The sequence below is a fragment of the Dasypus novemcinctus genome, chromosome 18, assembly GCF_030445035.2.
Source record: "Dasypus novemcinctus isolate mDasNov1 chromosome 18, mDasNov1.1.hap2, whole genome shotgun sequence".
In the NCBI taxonomy this organism is placed as follows: domain Eukaryota; kingdom Metazoa; phylum Chordata; class Mammalia; order Cingulata; family Dasypodidae; genus Dasypus; species Dasypus novemcinctus.
In genome coordinates, this window is record NC_080690.1 from 52,074,253 (window position 1) to 52,088,432 (window position 14,180).

At 58.4% G+C, this 14,180-nt stretch overlaps 1 protein-coding gene across 1 annotated transcript; it reads left to right on the forward strand.

Annotated features, from left to right (window-relative positions):
- Window positions 1–930: 930 nt before the first annotated feature.
- Window positions 931–12,128, forward strand: KCTD15 (potassium channel tetramerization domain containing 15). The gene is given in 7 exon segments (XM_071209207.1): window positions 931–1,021; window positions 2,608–2,700; window positions 3,333–3,508; window positions 8,311–8,455; window positions 10,525–10,635; window positions 10,637–10,831; window positions 11,851–12,128. Coding segments are annotated over 6 exon segments (852 nt in total). The 5' UTR covers window positions 931–1,021; window positions 2,608–2,634; the 3' UTR covers window positions 12,010–12,128.
- The last annotated feature ends 2,052 nt before the right edge of the window (window positions 12,129–14,180 follow it).

The window sequence follows — 14,180 nt, forward strand, 5'->3', positions numbered from 1 at the left end:
TGCGCTCCGGGAGCACTCACTCCCTGCCGCCACCGCCGCCGAGGCGCCTTTCTGCCCCCCCACCCCCACCCCGACTGCAGAGAGATGAGCCTCAAGTTTTCACTGTGTCTCAAACGTGCACGAAGGAATTTAACTGCACGAGTGAATAACAGCATTAGCTTCAATTAATTTTTTTTAATCCCGGCAACAATAAACTTTGGGAACAAAAGCGCTTTTACGTTCTTAATTAGGCGAGCTTCCCATCTGTGGTCTCGAAGTGCCTGCTTCTTGATGGAACTTTGTCCCCCGCCCCGCCCCCGCGGCGCACTCCTCCCAGCCCTGCCCGGCGCTTCTGGCTCGGCGGCCACCCCCGCGCCTCGGCTGGGGCCCAGGCGGCCCCAAAGTTCGTGCAGGCCGGGGCCCCCCCTGCGAGCGCATCCCCGGGCCAATTCTGCCAGCCCCCAACACTCTCGCCTCAGGCCGGCGCCCAGCTGAAGGGAGCTCAACTGCCGCCTTCTGTTTACCTTTTATGGTTAAAATAACAGCTTAGCAAAGAAGCGACTTTACGAAGAAGCGATTTAGTGAAATCGTCTCAAGCTGCCGCAGCTCAGCCAGTTTAATCACCCCCAGAGAGCTGAACAACTGCGAGCACAATGGGACACAAAATCATTTTGTGTGTAAATGAGCGTGGCATTCTGCTCGCTTCCCTCTGCGCGGGCAGGCGGGGCTGGGCGGCGGGCTGGCGCGGGACCGGGTCTCCCGCAGCTCGGAGGAACAGGTCGATACGCAGCCAGCTTGGGAACCCGCAGGCCTTCCCGCACGCTGCGGCCGAGGCCCCTGCAACAGGCGGTTGGCCAAGCCTCGGGAGGTGCGGGGCACGCGGGCTGCTGGTGGTGGAAGGAACTCTTCTCTGACTGCGCCCCCTTTTTCGCTTCTGACCTCAGCACTGGTCTCGGGAAGGGGTCGTGGTCCAGCACAGATGCGTTGGTCGGAGGAAAAGCCGCAGGTTCGGGTCAAGGCTAAACGCCTGGGGCTTCTAGTGGTGAGTTTCTGTTTGGCTGTGAACTTCAGGTTGTGCTTGGGGGGCGGAGGGAAGGTTGGGTGAGCACAGGATGGAGCATCTTTTGTGATGGGTACTTGGTGATCAGTGTCACTTTGGGGTGGTGTGCTGGTAGTAGGGGAAACAGCCTGCCCTTGGCTTTGATAGAATTGCAGTAGGAAGTCCTTTCCCTTCAGTTTATCCTCAGCGTCTTCCTTCTGACTCCTCCCCCACAGTGCCTCACAGGGCAGGAGAATCCAGTCCTGGGGTCTGGTTTGGTTTCTCAGAACTTCCTTGAGATACTTGTGCTGATTTCCTTTCTTAAACCTGCTGTAATTTGGAATGTCCAAGGCTGGGGACCCTGCGCAGGCCCCCATGAGGCTATCAGCTCCACATCACTGCTAGTAGCTCCTCCACCCCACAGCTTCATGTCTACTGCCAGGGCACTCACGGCAGAGTAAATCATAAGAGAGTTACCTTGCTTATATTTGCGGGGTCCAATTCTCCTCGGATCTTGGTTCCTGCTTTAAAATCAGATGCTGAATTTCAAGGCACAAATTTAGATGTTGGAGTTTAGCAGGAAAAAACAGTCCTTTGGGACCCAAGTATCTCATTTGGTTGCCCCTGCCAGGAGTCAAAGCTGTGAGAGCTAAATCCAGGTTAGGCTTGTGGAGTGTGACTGTGTGTATGTGTGTGTGTGTGAGAAGCATGTGCCTGCCTCTCCTCCGGCATGAGGCAGCACCAAGTCGTGGAAGGGCTGCTTTGACTGCTCTTCTCCCCCGTCCAGCACAGATCCTGCAGAGTGCCTTGGGGTAGGGAGGTGGCTTCTAGGAACTGAGGGACAGTCCTATTTAATGGGGGTTGTCACACAGAGGAAAGTGGGGAAAGGAGCAGGAGAACGGGTACATTTGCTGAGCTGCTGTCTTTCCTTCTGGCAAGCTCCCTAATGCCTTCGTGGGGAGGGCATGATCATAAGGGGATCTGGAAAACATTGGTCCCAGAGAAAAGAGGTGGTTCTGGGGTTCCAGGGAGAAACTGGGAGGTAGGGATTAGGCAGACAATGGGGAGAACCCATAGGGGAGAGGAGGCATCCTAAGCGACTGTCCCTCTTCCCTGTGCACTGGGAGTGGGGGCATCGCGGGGGAAGGTCCTGGGCTGCCCAGCCACAGGTGGTGCAGAGTCCTCCCCGAGAGGGCTCCACACGGTTCTCTGCCGATGCCTTGCAAACCTGGCTCTAAACCAAACTACGAGGAAAATCGATTTCAGTCTGAAACAGTTCGAGGTAGTAATGCTGAGTGGGTGTCAGTACTGTCATTAGTAGCAGACACAGAACTGCCCAGAAAATACATGTGCACACGCATGTTTGTGTGATCTGCCGTGGCCCAGAGTCCTGCTTTGGGGAGTGGGGGGAGAGGGTGGTGGCGGGTGGACTCTGGCGATGGGGGGGTTTGGGCACCACGTGGACTGGGGTTGGTCCCAGAGCTCGTGGGCAGAGATGACAGTTGTAAGTGTCTTTGACTCCACAGAGCCACGGCACCCATGCCGGCTGGTGGGTAAGCCCTGTCTGGGTTTGTCGGTGCTTCCCACAGATACTCTGGGCAGCGATGGAAGCCTAGATGCCTCACCGCAAGGAGCGGCCGAGCGGGTCCTCGCTTCTAGCACAAGGCAGTGCCGGCACCGTGGTGAGCGCCCCCTGGGTGGGCTGGGTCTGAGGCCGCGGCCCCCTCTTTCCTCTCCTGGGTGCCCGCTCCCTGTCACCCCTCCTTGCAGCAGCGACATTCCAGGGATGGCTGTTGACTGGCTGTACGATTATGTATTTTTTGAAACAAAAATGCTCTTAATTTGATGTGAAATTTACTACATGTATAAAACTCAGCGCCTTAGGTGCTGAGGAAGTCACTAATTTAGAGGTGTCTCGTTACTGAGACAAACTTGCAAAAACCCCTGAATCCCAATTCACAAATTGGTGATTCGTTTGTCAGGGGATATTTCACATCTAACACATAAGCCCGCGACCTTTAATTAGAATTTTGCAGTTTGTTTTATGCCCCTGGAGGCTGACACCTTGAAAAAAAAAATTTTTTTTTCTTGATTTCTTATTGCTAATAAGCATCTTTCTTTTTCCCCTCCGGTACCTTGAAGAAAATGATGCAAATACACTTAATTACAGCGGTGGCCATAATTTGTCAGCTGAGTGTGTGATCAGGCGCAGGCAGCAGTGATCTGATTAGATCTGTGATTGCCCTGGCACGGAAGGGAGCGTCCAGCTCCGCTCTGGACAAACTCTTCGCTTCCACCTTGTTTCCTTCTCCAGGAGGGAGGAAGCATGTCCCGGTTGTCTCTCACCCGGTCGCCCGTGTCACCCCTGGCCGCCCAGGGGATCCCGCTGCCCGCGCAGCTCACCAAGTCCAACGCCCCCGTGCACATCGACGTGGGCGGGCACATGTACACCAGCAGCCTGGCCACGCTCACCAAGTACCCCGACTCCAGGTAAGAGCCAGGCCCCCCGGGCACTGGTGGGCCCTGTCTCCTCCGCCCAGGGGCTCGCTCTCCAGGGCGCATCCGGCGCAGCCCCAGAGAACCAAGGGGGCCCCCGAGTCTGCCTGTTGGGAGCCACTCTACGCAGGGGCGCCTGACTCCGAGCTGATGGCATCGACCCCGTGGTGGAGGCCAGGGACCTCTTCAGAGCTGGCGCCCCTGAGCCTGGCCAGCAGCTGGCCTGGGAATCTCATTCACCTTCAGGTTTCCCTGGAGGCTCAGGCCTGGCCTTTACAGGGGGTTATTTGTGACCCACTAATACTTCTTGGAGGTGGGTTGGGGGGGATAATCCTGCTTCCTGTTCTAAGCCTTGAAAAAATGCATGGAGGGGGAGGAGGGAGAGGAGCTGCAATTTGCAATCTTTGTCTGCTGGGGTGGCCACGCGGCACCTTGAGGATTACCAGCAGGTGTCCCTTGGAGCTGGGGGTTGTGGTGGCTGGCTAGGTAACTCTAGGACATTGGGGATCTGGATCAGCTTGGGTGTGTCTCTGACCAGGTTGGGGCCTTGGTGACTTTCCTGGAGGGAGCCTCCCAGCTCTGCAGAGCTCCCACGTGCATCCAGCTCTCAGGACATGCCTGGGGCTGGCCCAGCATACCTGCTGGCCTGGCGGCAGGGCCCGGGGAGGGGTGGGAGCCTGTGAGCATCTCCTAGAGGGGCACGGCATGCTGCCTGCTGGCTCCTGACACAGTGAGGCAGCCGCCGGAGGGCTGAGCAGCAGGAGGGCCAGGCCTATGGCGGCCCCCCACCCCCACCATTTTTATGCATTTCAGATAATAAGAGGAGTTAATGAATCCCACAGACGTGGAGGGGTTCTTGGGGAGGCTGGCGGGCCAAGCTGCCTGGTAGTCTGTGTGTGAATTAGAGCAAGGAGGCAGTGTTTTTCTGAGGTGTTGAGAGCAGGGACATACCCCCCAGGAGTGGCTGCAGGGTAGATGCAGGGTCCCGTTCATGATTTGGGGGACCTGGGGTACAGACGGTGACCCAACAGGAGACTGCCTGGGGCCCATGTGAACATGGGGCTGGGGGGGAGCAGGGATATGGGGCCACACCATTGGTGTCCACCCTCACTTGCAGAGCCCTGTCCGTGGTGGGAGATGGATCCTGCATATTTAATTTCATTTCTGTCTTCTGCTGGCATCCCTAAGTTGTTAAAGTAGATCATCCCTTAATCGGTTGACGGCATTTGTGAGTTAAATTCATAAAAACCTTTGCCCACAACCCTCCCTGCAGAGTGCTTCCTGAAACCAGACACTCGCCTTTCAGGACTCATCTCAGCTCTGGTCTGGGGGAGGCAGGGTGGAGAGGGCTGCTTACTTTTGTCTCTAGGCTGGTGCAGGGAGGAGAGGGCTGCCCTTGTCCTCCCAGGCCGAGGTGCCCCCTGTCCTCGCCCCTTCTGTGTTGCGGTGGGGCATGCCTTCTGGCTTGGGAGCTGAGGCCCCAGGAGCAGTCCCTGGTACTGCAGGAGGTGGCCCCCAGGGGGTGGCAGCTGCCTTCTCTCCTCTGGCCTGGGCTCAAGAGAATCTGTTGTCGTGCCTAAGTGGCTTCCGGCTCCCAGGGGAGCCGCTCCCCAGGCCTGAAGCCCTGGCCCAGAGGCCAGCGGTAGGGGTGGCACATAGGACAGTCATGAGCTAGTGGGTCAGACCAGGCCTGTGAAACGGGCTGGGTGGCTGTGCTGGCAGGGGCCCGTCAGAGCTCTCTTGTAAATTATTAAAATGTAAAAAACTGTTTTTCACCACTTCTGAAATGAAGAGCATGCTTTGCCCAGTGTCCCTGATGTGGGTCACCTGGGGGTAGAGAAGTCTGAGTGCCAAGGTCACCCTGGGGGCTCTGGATGTCACAGCCACGTCCTGCCCAGGGCAGGGCCGTGAGAGCCGGGGGCTTGCTTGGGCCTCTGGCTCTTGGCTGGTGGGGTACCCCCATGCAAGGAAGAGGAGAGGCTGGGATCTGGTCCTTCCTCACTCAGAAACAGCTGCTTTGGGGCCAGGGACAGGCTCCCTGGTCAGCAACCTCACTCGTGTCCTGCCTGCTGGACACTTTTTCAGTTGCAGAGAGCACAGCCCCACCCCAGTGTCCATGTTGACTCTGCGAATAAGCAAAGTACGACAGCCAGGAGCTTCAGAACATACCAAACCTTCTGCTGAAACACCCAGGAAATTGTAGCCAAAGCTTTAAAAAAAACAAAACCAAAAAAAACAGGAAGAAAAGTAGCCCTTGGTGGCACCTTCCCTTTGGGCTCACAGGCACCGGGGGCTTGTGGCTGGGCCCTTCTGCCCCCGGGGGTGCCAACTGCCAAAGTGAGAACAGGCCAGCCCGTGGACATCTTCCTGGAGCTGAAACCCCAAACCCTGCAGCCACCCCCAGAGTGGGCCTAGGGGCAGCTTGCACAGCCAGGAGAGGCACAGCAGGGGCTGAGTCTTAAGACCCCGCAAGTGGGTAGGCTGAGGGTTCCTTTGGGTGCTTGTCCTAAATCCTCCCCTCCCAGCCTGCTTGCATCCTTGGCAGCCCCAGATCCTGAGGGCACAGAAAGCAGTTGTCCTGTGAGCAGTTGCTTTGCTGCCAGTTTATGCTGGAGCTGGTACTGACCATGGAAGAATCTAGAACCAGCTAACCCTGAAATACAGCAGATAGAGAAACCTTGGACCAATTAAATAATCTAGAACCCAGCCAGCCCTGGAACGTGGGTGGATCTGAAGTTCTTGGAAACCAACAGGATGGTCTGGAACCCTAGCCAGCACTGGCGATCAGAGAGACTTGGAACTTAGCCACACCTAGAGTGTTGCAGAGAACATTTGAGCTCAACCAGGAAGGGTGGGAAAGGTCCCTGGAGACCTCGGCCTCAGAGTTGCCAGCTCATCTGTAGATGTGGCTCTTGCTTCTTGCTGTTGGTGCCTTGCTGACTCCTTGGCTATCTGCTGACGACTGCCCATATCCCTGGGCAGCTTGCTCAGTCACATCTATGTCCAGGGGAGCTGTCCGTCCCTTGCTCTGCCATCTGCTGAGGCCAGGTCTTGAGAGCTTTGGAGGCTGGGACAGGCCATGGACTACAGGGCTTTCCAGCAGGGGCTGTGTCCCCCAGGACCGTTGTCCAGGGGTTAGTTGGGGGAATAGGGCTCAATGGCCGCTGGCCTCTATACACTTCCCTACAGGCTCTGGTTGGCTCCCTCCCATCCACAAATCAGCCTTACCCACTGGGGTGGAGGCTGGGCCAGCCTTCCAGAGTGAGGGCAGGTGACTACTTGGGTCCTGTATACCTGAGCAGACCTTCCTGGCTGATGCCTTGAGTACCAGGCCACTGGAGCAGAGGGCAGAATGGAGGAGAGGCCCTGAGAGGGGCTTTGGGGACTCTAAGCCCCTTTGCTCAGCCAGCTGGTGTGCTCTGGGTGCACATGGCCCTGGTGGGGCAGGCTGTGGGCTGGCTGAGTAGGAGAGGACAGAGCAGTCCAGGAAGGGTCCTAGCCAGTGCAGGCCGAGAGCAAGGAACTTTGACATCAGCCTGGAGACCGGCTGAGGACCTCAGACCCGGGCTTGGCGCCCCCTCTCCTGGGCTCAGCAGACGGGCCATTGTCTTGGCTGGGTCCAGCTGAGGACCAGTCTGAGGCCCACTTACCAAAGGATGTCTGATGCTACTCTGTCCCGGGGAGGCCCTGCCAGCCACCCTCCTGTCCCCAAGCCAAGTGCTGGGCTTCCCTGACTCCCCTATGGGGCTCCTAACTGTCCACAGCTCGGCCTGGGGTCCGCAGGGGGAGTTAGCCAAACCAGAGCCTGCTGCCCTCAGCACTGGTCAGGCTCTGGCCCTGGCTTCAAGGCCTGGGCTCTCCTTCCTGGATGGGCTAGGGACAGGCATCAGGGGCTCCCCAGAGCCTCCTGCAGACCCTGTGTTTCTGCCGCAGCCACTTCCAGAACATGGGGGGCTGGGACCCATCTCCCCTCCCAGCATTCCCCACTGGGTGCACACACACTGTGACCATGTGGTATATAAGTGCATGCAGTGTATGCTACACACTGGGGCATAGGGTTATGTATTTGCACAGCCTGGCATATGTGCACGTGTGTGCTGGGGCACGTGTGCCAGCACACTGTTGTGCGTGCATGTGCTGGGGGATATGTGCGTGCACACCATCCCTCCTGTCTGCCTCAGTTTCCCCCCTGGCTCCCTCCATGAGTGGCTGTGGCTTATCTGTGACTCAGTCCTTAGCTGCCTTTTCGGCTGATGTGCGTCTGGGTCTGCCTCTAACTTGTGTGGTTGTGAGTGTGGGTGACCCTGACCTGTTGTCTGGGAGTGCCATGCTTGCTGCTCGTAAAGTGGGTCGGGTGAGATGGATGCGGGTGGCCTCTGTCCTCTGGCTGGAAGACTCTGTCCTGGCAGGATTGCGCCAGGTGTGTGGCTGGTGGCTGGGCTGTCTGCTGGTTGAGTGAGTTTTCTGAGTGGGTCTATGTGGCTAGGGTTGTTACCAGGTCTGTGGTTGGCTGGCTTGTGCATGGGGCGGGGGGGTGTGATGTGGCTGCATCTCTGACTTTCCAGGCTGATCACATGTGTTGCCGGGACTGGTGTGTCCAGCTGGGTATGTCTGGCTGTGGCTTCTAGTGTGGGTGGATGCATGGCCTGTACTGGCAGCTGCCCCGGGGTCCTGTCTGTGGTCTGGCCGTCCAGGTGTGTGCATAGTCCCAGAGCCACTCACCTGGGGGCCCCAAGGTGGGGCAGGTGGATAGGGCCCCTTCCATTGCACATCCCACCCTCCCTGCTTTCTTCCAGAATAAGCCGCCTCTTTAATGGCACTGAACCCATCGTCCTGGACAGTTTGAAGCAACACTATTTCATTGACCGGGATGGGGAGATTTTCCGTTATGTCCTGAGCTTCCTACGAACGTCGAAACTGCTGCTCCCGGATGACTTCAAGGTAAGCCTTGAAGTCAACAGGCAGCTCCCCTGGGCTGCATGGTGCAGCACACAGGGGACGCTGTGACTTAATAAATGGACCCATGGTCGTCATGGCAACCATAAAAAGTTAAACGTTGAAGCCGAGGGCTAAATCAGTTTTTCTAAACTAATTTTGTTTTCTCACATTTTTAGCTTATTTATCAGGGTGTAACAACAATTAAGCAGTGGCACTTACCCCGGTTTAATGTTTGCCATGTTTAAGGATGGTTGTGTGTTGGAGTTACAGGAATTCGAGGTTCATAAATCCGTCCCCTGTTGGCAGTTTGCAGGGGAAGAAACCCTGATCCAAACCAGATGCCCTTTAAATGAAAGGTTACCCCCGGGTCTCAGGGTACACCTGGTTCTGGGCCGCTGACTTGGCTTGAGTTTTGCCTAGGGATGGGACCCTCCATGGCCCTGAGCATCTGGGGAGAAAGGAAACCCAAGCCTGGGCTTCCCACGGCTTACATCAGCAAGTGTCCATCTAGCCATCCGCCAAGAGTCCTACTCTCCTTCCGTCCTCCCAGCAGCTACCCAGAGGACCAGTGGTCCTGGGGCTGAAGTTACAGAGAGACACAGGCACATGTAGGTCCTGCTCATAGTGCTCAGCCTGGCAGGAGGACCTGCTGGACAAACAAGGCCTGGAGTGCCATCATGCACCTGCTTTAGAGAAGTGCAGTGTGTGATGAGCGCAGACGAGGGGAGATGCTGGCCCAGGTGGGTGTCCAGAGGAAACGATGTTTACACCTGGCTGGTGAAGGAGGACTGGGGCAGATGGGTGGGGGCCGGAGGTGGCGAAGAGCTCTGTGCTCCAAAACTGGAAAAAGGGTGTCAAGGCTGTGACCTCAGGGACCAGGAGGGGACGGGCAGGAAGGCAGGCTGCTCTTTGGCCTCAGGTGGAACCACTGTGAGTAAGGGAATGGCCATCAGATTTGCAAATGAGAGACATGGCGGGCTGCTGTGGGGAGGAACAGGGGAGAACATGGGGAGTGGAAGCAGGAGACGCGCTTTCGAGGAGGCCACGTGGTGTGTGTGGGTAGGCTGGGATAAGGCGGCCCTGGAGGGTTGCCTTCTGGTTGGCGACTTGAGCCTGAGTGGGCGAGAGGCTCTGGGGGTGGAGCTCGAGTGTCAGATGGACAGTTCTGGGTGTGGGGGAAGTCACAGGGTGTCAATGAGCAGATGTCCCTAAAGACCTCAGGGCAGATGGGGGGGGGTGGCAGAGGCATCAGAGCTTGGGGTGCCCTTGTGGCGATTCAAAGGCTGGACCTTGGGCAGGCTCTGCTTCTGAGGGTGGGTGTCCGGTCCCATCCCCAGGGGCCCTTAGGCCCACCGGCCACTTGGGGCTGGATGCGTGTGGGTCGGCATGCGTTTAACTGGGGCAGGGGTCCTATCCCAGGGTCTGAGACAGTTGGTGTGAGCTCACCTACCCCGGACATCATCACACTCTGACTCACGCCTGCTTGGCCAGGGGTGGGGCCAGCACTCTGCAGCACTTACCTGCAGTCCCCTTCTCTGAGCTGCATGTTCCCATCCACTTTATAGATGAGAAAACAAAGGGTCATAGAGGCCTAGTGCTGAGACCAGAGGGCTCAGGGCTGGTAGATGATGAAGCTGAAAACCCACCCCAGCAGCTGTGACTGGAAATGACTCTGGTCAGGGATGTCTCTTGCTTCCCATTGGGGGGTGAGCTCCTCCAGGGCAGGCCTGGGGTAGGCCAGCAGGGGAGGGCCTGCCCCACACCTGCCTGACCTGTCCTCCCATGGGATTCCGAGAAGGCTGCAGCAGGTCCCCTAGGCACAGCCCGGGGCTCCTGCAGCCCAGGCTCCAGTCTTCCACCCCGGGGGGATGCAGTGGTCCCTAGGGCCTGGGGCCAGGTGGAAGGGGACAAAGGGTCAGGCATAGGTGCAGACAGACTCCTGCCCTGCACACGTTCACCGAGCCTGCCGGCCTCCACTCTACCACGGGGACACCCACCCCGAATGAAGTGCCCTAACCCCAGCGGTGGGAATGGCCGGCTCCCACCCGCACACTGGTCTGCTCTGCCCGCAGGACTTCAGCCTGCTGTACGAGGAGGCGCGGTACTACCAGCTGCAGCCCATGGTGCGGGAGCTGGAGCGCTGGCAGCAGGAGCAGGAGCAGCAGCGCCGCAGCCGGGCCTGCGGACTGCCTGGTGGTGCGGGTCACGCCGGACCTGGGCGAGCGCATCGCGCTCAGCGGCGAGAAGGCCCTCATCGAGGAGGTCTTCCCGGAGACCGGGGACGTCATGTGCAACTCCGTCAACGCCGGCTGGAACCAGGACCCCACGCACGTCATCCGCTTTCCGCTCAACGGCTACTGCCGGCTCAACTCAGTGCAGGTGAGCGCTCTGGCGCCCCGCCCCGCGCCTGGTAGCCCCCCAGAGCAACGCTCGGAGCAGCCCTGGCCGCCCTCCTGCCCTGCAGAAAAGGCAACAACGTGTCGCTGCATAATTCATGTCTCGCTCATAGTTAAATGATGGTGCCCCCGGGATGGGCTTAAAAAAATTGATCTCTACTCCCCACCCCCCAAAAAAGATGTTCTATAAAAGTGGCCCAGAGTATTTTCAACAAAGTGTGCTTCATTTGACACTCAGGGCCTGACTGGTTTAAAATTAAACCCAGGGAACTAGAGAGGTAGGACAGAGGCTGGGAACAAGAGTGGCCTGGAGCCACGGGCACCCCAGGAACTGCCAGGGGCACGGGGAACTGGCTTTCTGCAGACAGGTCTGGGAAGTGGGCCGCGGCCTTTTCCTTCACAGCAGTGTTCAGTTCAGGGCTGGGCAGCACGGAAAGAGCCCCTGCCCACACACGCGCTCTGTGGGCTGCGGGTGAGAACTTGCGGAGTTGCAAGGACATGGGGCCAGACACTGTGATGAGACAGCCCCCTCCACAAACACACATAGGCCTGCCGAGAAGCAGGTGCCTGAGGCACTCCTCCTCCTCTCTGCTCTGGGTGCCCTTGAGCTGAGCCTCCAGGCCTCCCACCATCTGCAACTCATAGCTCAGGGAAGCAGGTGGCTGCCCGGAGGCCGGGGGTGGGCGGTGCTCCATTACTGGGCAGGCCTCTCTGATAGGGGGCCTGCGGGCATGTGTCTGGAGGGGCGGGAGCCCCAAGGCTCTTTCTGCCTCCCCAGGTCAAGGCTGTGTACCCCTGGGGGCAGCGGGGCACTGGCCTGGGTGGGGCACCTGGGCCAGCGAGTCTGTGTCCCTGGCCACTGCTGTCCCTCTTGTGATGGCCCAACTGGTGGTTCCTGGTGAATGGGGTGAAGGACGGTGGCTCGCTCTGGCCAGCTGTCCTGCAGAAGGCAGGCCCCGCCCACGGCCCGCCAGACAGACTGACCCCTGCTTCTCCCCACAGGTGCTGGAGCGGCTGTTCCAGAGGGGTTTCAGCGTGGCTGCCTCCTGCGGGGGTGGCGTGGACTCGTCCCAGTTCAGCGAGTACGTGCTGTGCCGGGAGGAGCGGCGACCGCAGCCCATCCCCCCTGCTGTCCGGATAAAGCAGGAGCCCCTGGACTAGACCCTGCCTCCGTGCCCACTTGAAGCCCCATGGCCCTGGGGATACCCCCAGGGACCTGGAAACGGTGCTGGGAGATGTGTCTTAGGCCTGCTCAGCTGTGGGGATGAAACAGGGTGGGGCCAGAGGACCCAGAGCCAGCTCAGAGCATGCACTGCCGGGGCCCTGTTGTCATGGCAACAGAATGCAGATGCCGGAGCCTGTCCACTGAAGGACTGTCGCGTGACCCAGAGATGCTGCAGTGGGAGCTCCGGCCCCTGGGCCCGCAGCCCAGTGTGGTGTCCTCTAACGTCATCAGAGGCTCTGGGGCAGCTGAGGCAGGGTAAGGAGACTCCCCAAACCCCCACCAGAGGCACCACCCCACCATCTCCTCGTGGGTCAGACTCTAGAGGGTTTCCTCGCATCAGAAATGGCTTATTTTTCTACATTATTTAAAAGAGAAGTGACTGTACCTGCACAAGTCAGAGGTGCCACAAGGACCAGCGCTGCTGTATCTGGTGCTCAGTGTTCAGTTGGACAGGCAGCGCGCCCTCAGGCTGCATGGTGGCTGCTGGGTGCTGCAGCCAGGGCCCGCACAGCCTGGAGGCTCCTTGTCCCTCCTCTAGGGACAGCCATAGAGGCGGGGCGGGGGGGGCGGGGGCAGCGGGAGCGTGAACCAGGGCCCCCAGGGGGCAGGGCTGCTGGCAGGAGGGCAGTGCAGCAGGTGGGGGGCTGGGCATTCCTGTAGTCAGCAGAGACCCTCACCTCCTGGGGCTTAGGCCATGGCTCGGTGGGTTTACCTGCCCTACTAATGCCCAGATGCTTCTAAGCCCATCCCTGTGTCTCACACCTGGGCTCCCAGAGAAGTCTTTCCCCGTCCAGGCCAGCCACAGAACCACATTGCATCCTTACCTCAGGAATGGGCCCCGGGGTGAAGGACCCCGTCTGTCAACAGTGTCCCTGGGTCCCCAGCTCAGGAAGCCATCCCTGCGCGAGTTTCCCACGCTAATTATGCACACTGAAGTTTAACTAAACCCTTGTTACACTCGCCTGCCAATAAGATCCCAGCCCAGGCCGACCTGGGGGTCGTGGCTCCCGATTCCAACAAGGTCTGGGCCCCAGGGGTGCTCACAGCCCTGCTGCCTCCCAGGACAGGCCCAGAGATGGACACCCCTGGCCTTGTCACATGTCCCCTCAAGTCCTCGTCCCCACGTGCTGGCTCTTCCCCCGCCCCTCCCCGGAGATTCTGCATAGAACTGCTCGGTGGGTGGGGCACCCCACAGGCACTGCCTGTGTACAAATGCCTGTAGACTTGTATATGATTCCTTTAATATTGTAAAGATGCTGATGTACAATTGTCGTGCGTTTGTGTGAACACACTGCATTCCTAGTTCATGTCATAAATGATGCTATAAAGCGAAAGACTGAGGCTCCATCCTGTGCAGAAGCAGCAGCTGGATTCCTGTGTTGGATGTTGAACAGGGAGGTTGGGGAGTGGAATTCCCCCTGTGGTTCCTTCAGTTCAGATAGAAGGAGAGCTGGGGAGCGGCAGGGGCCAGAGCTGGGTGTTATTTATTGCATTTGGGCGCTTCCTCACTGCTCCTGCCTGTCCCCTCTGCAACAGAGATTTTGCATTCTGATTCCCAGCCCTAACCAGATGCTGCCCGGGAAAGGTGACAGGATGTGTCCAGGGGCTTTTGAACCCAGGCTTCCACGTTTGGATTTTCTCTCACCGTCTTTTCGCTGGGGTCTGCAGCCTCTGTGCGGCCCCACAGTGGTTCGAGAAGGTGTCAGGCCACGGTTCAGACCAGCCAGGAGCACAGAGTCTCGTGGCCCCCAGCGTGAGAGCTGCCAATTGCCCAAACAGAGCAAGATCTCAGGACGGCTCTTTCCAGGGAAAGGAATTTGAACGTGTTCGTGTAGGCCTCCAGTTTTAACAATCCTTTGTGTTTTTCCTCAAAGCCCTCATGTTCTCACTCCTGAGGACCCCTTTACATGCCTGGGAAGGGCCCCCAGCCTCAACCTGCCTCAGAGGTCACCAGTTGCTTACTGTGTGAGGCTGCAAAGCACCATCCACTGCACAATCCAACTGGCTGGACAAACTTGTTAGGCTTCTCGGCTTACCAGTGCACCTACAGTTAGCAAATCTGCATTTTGGCATCTGAGAGGAGGTGAAAGTGTTGTGTTTATTAGAA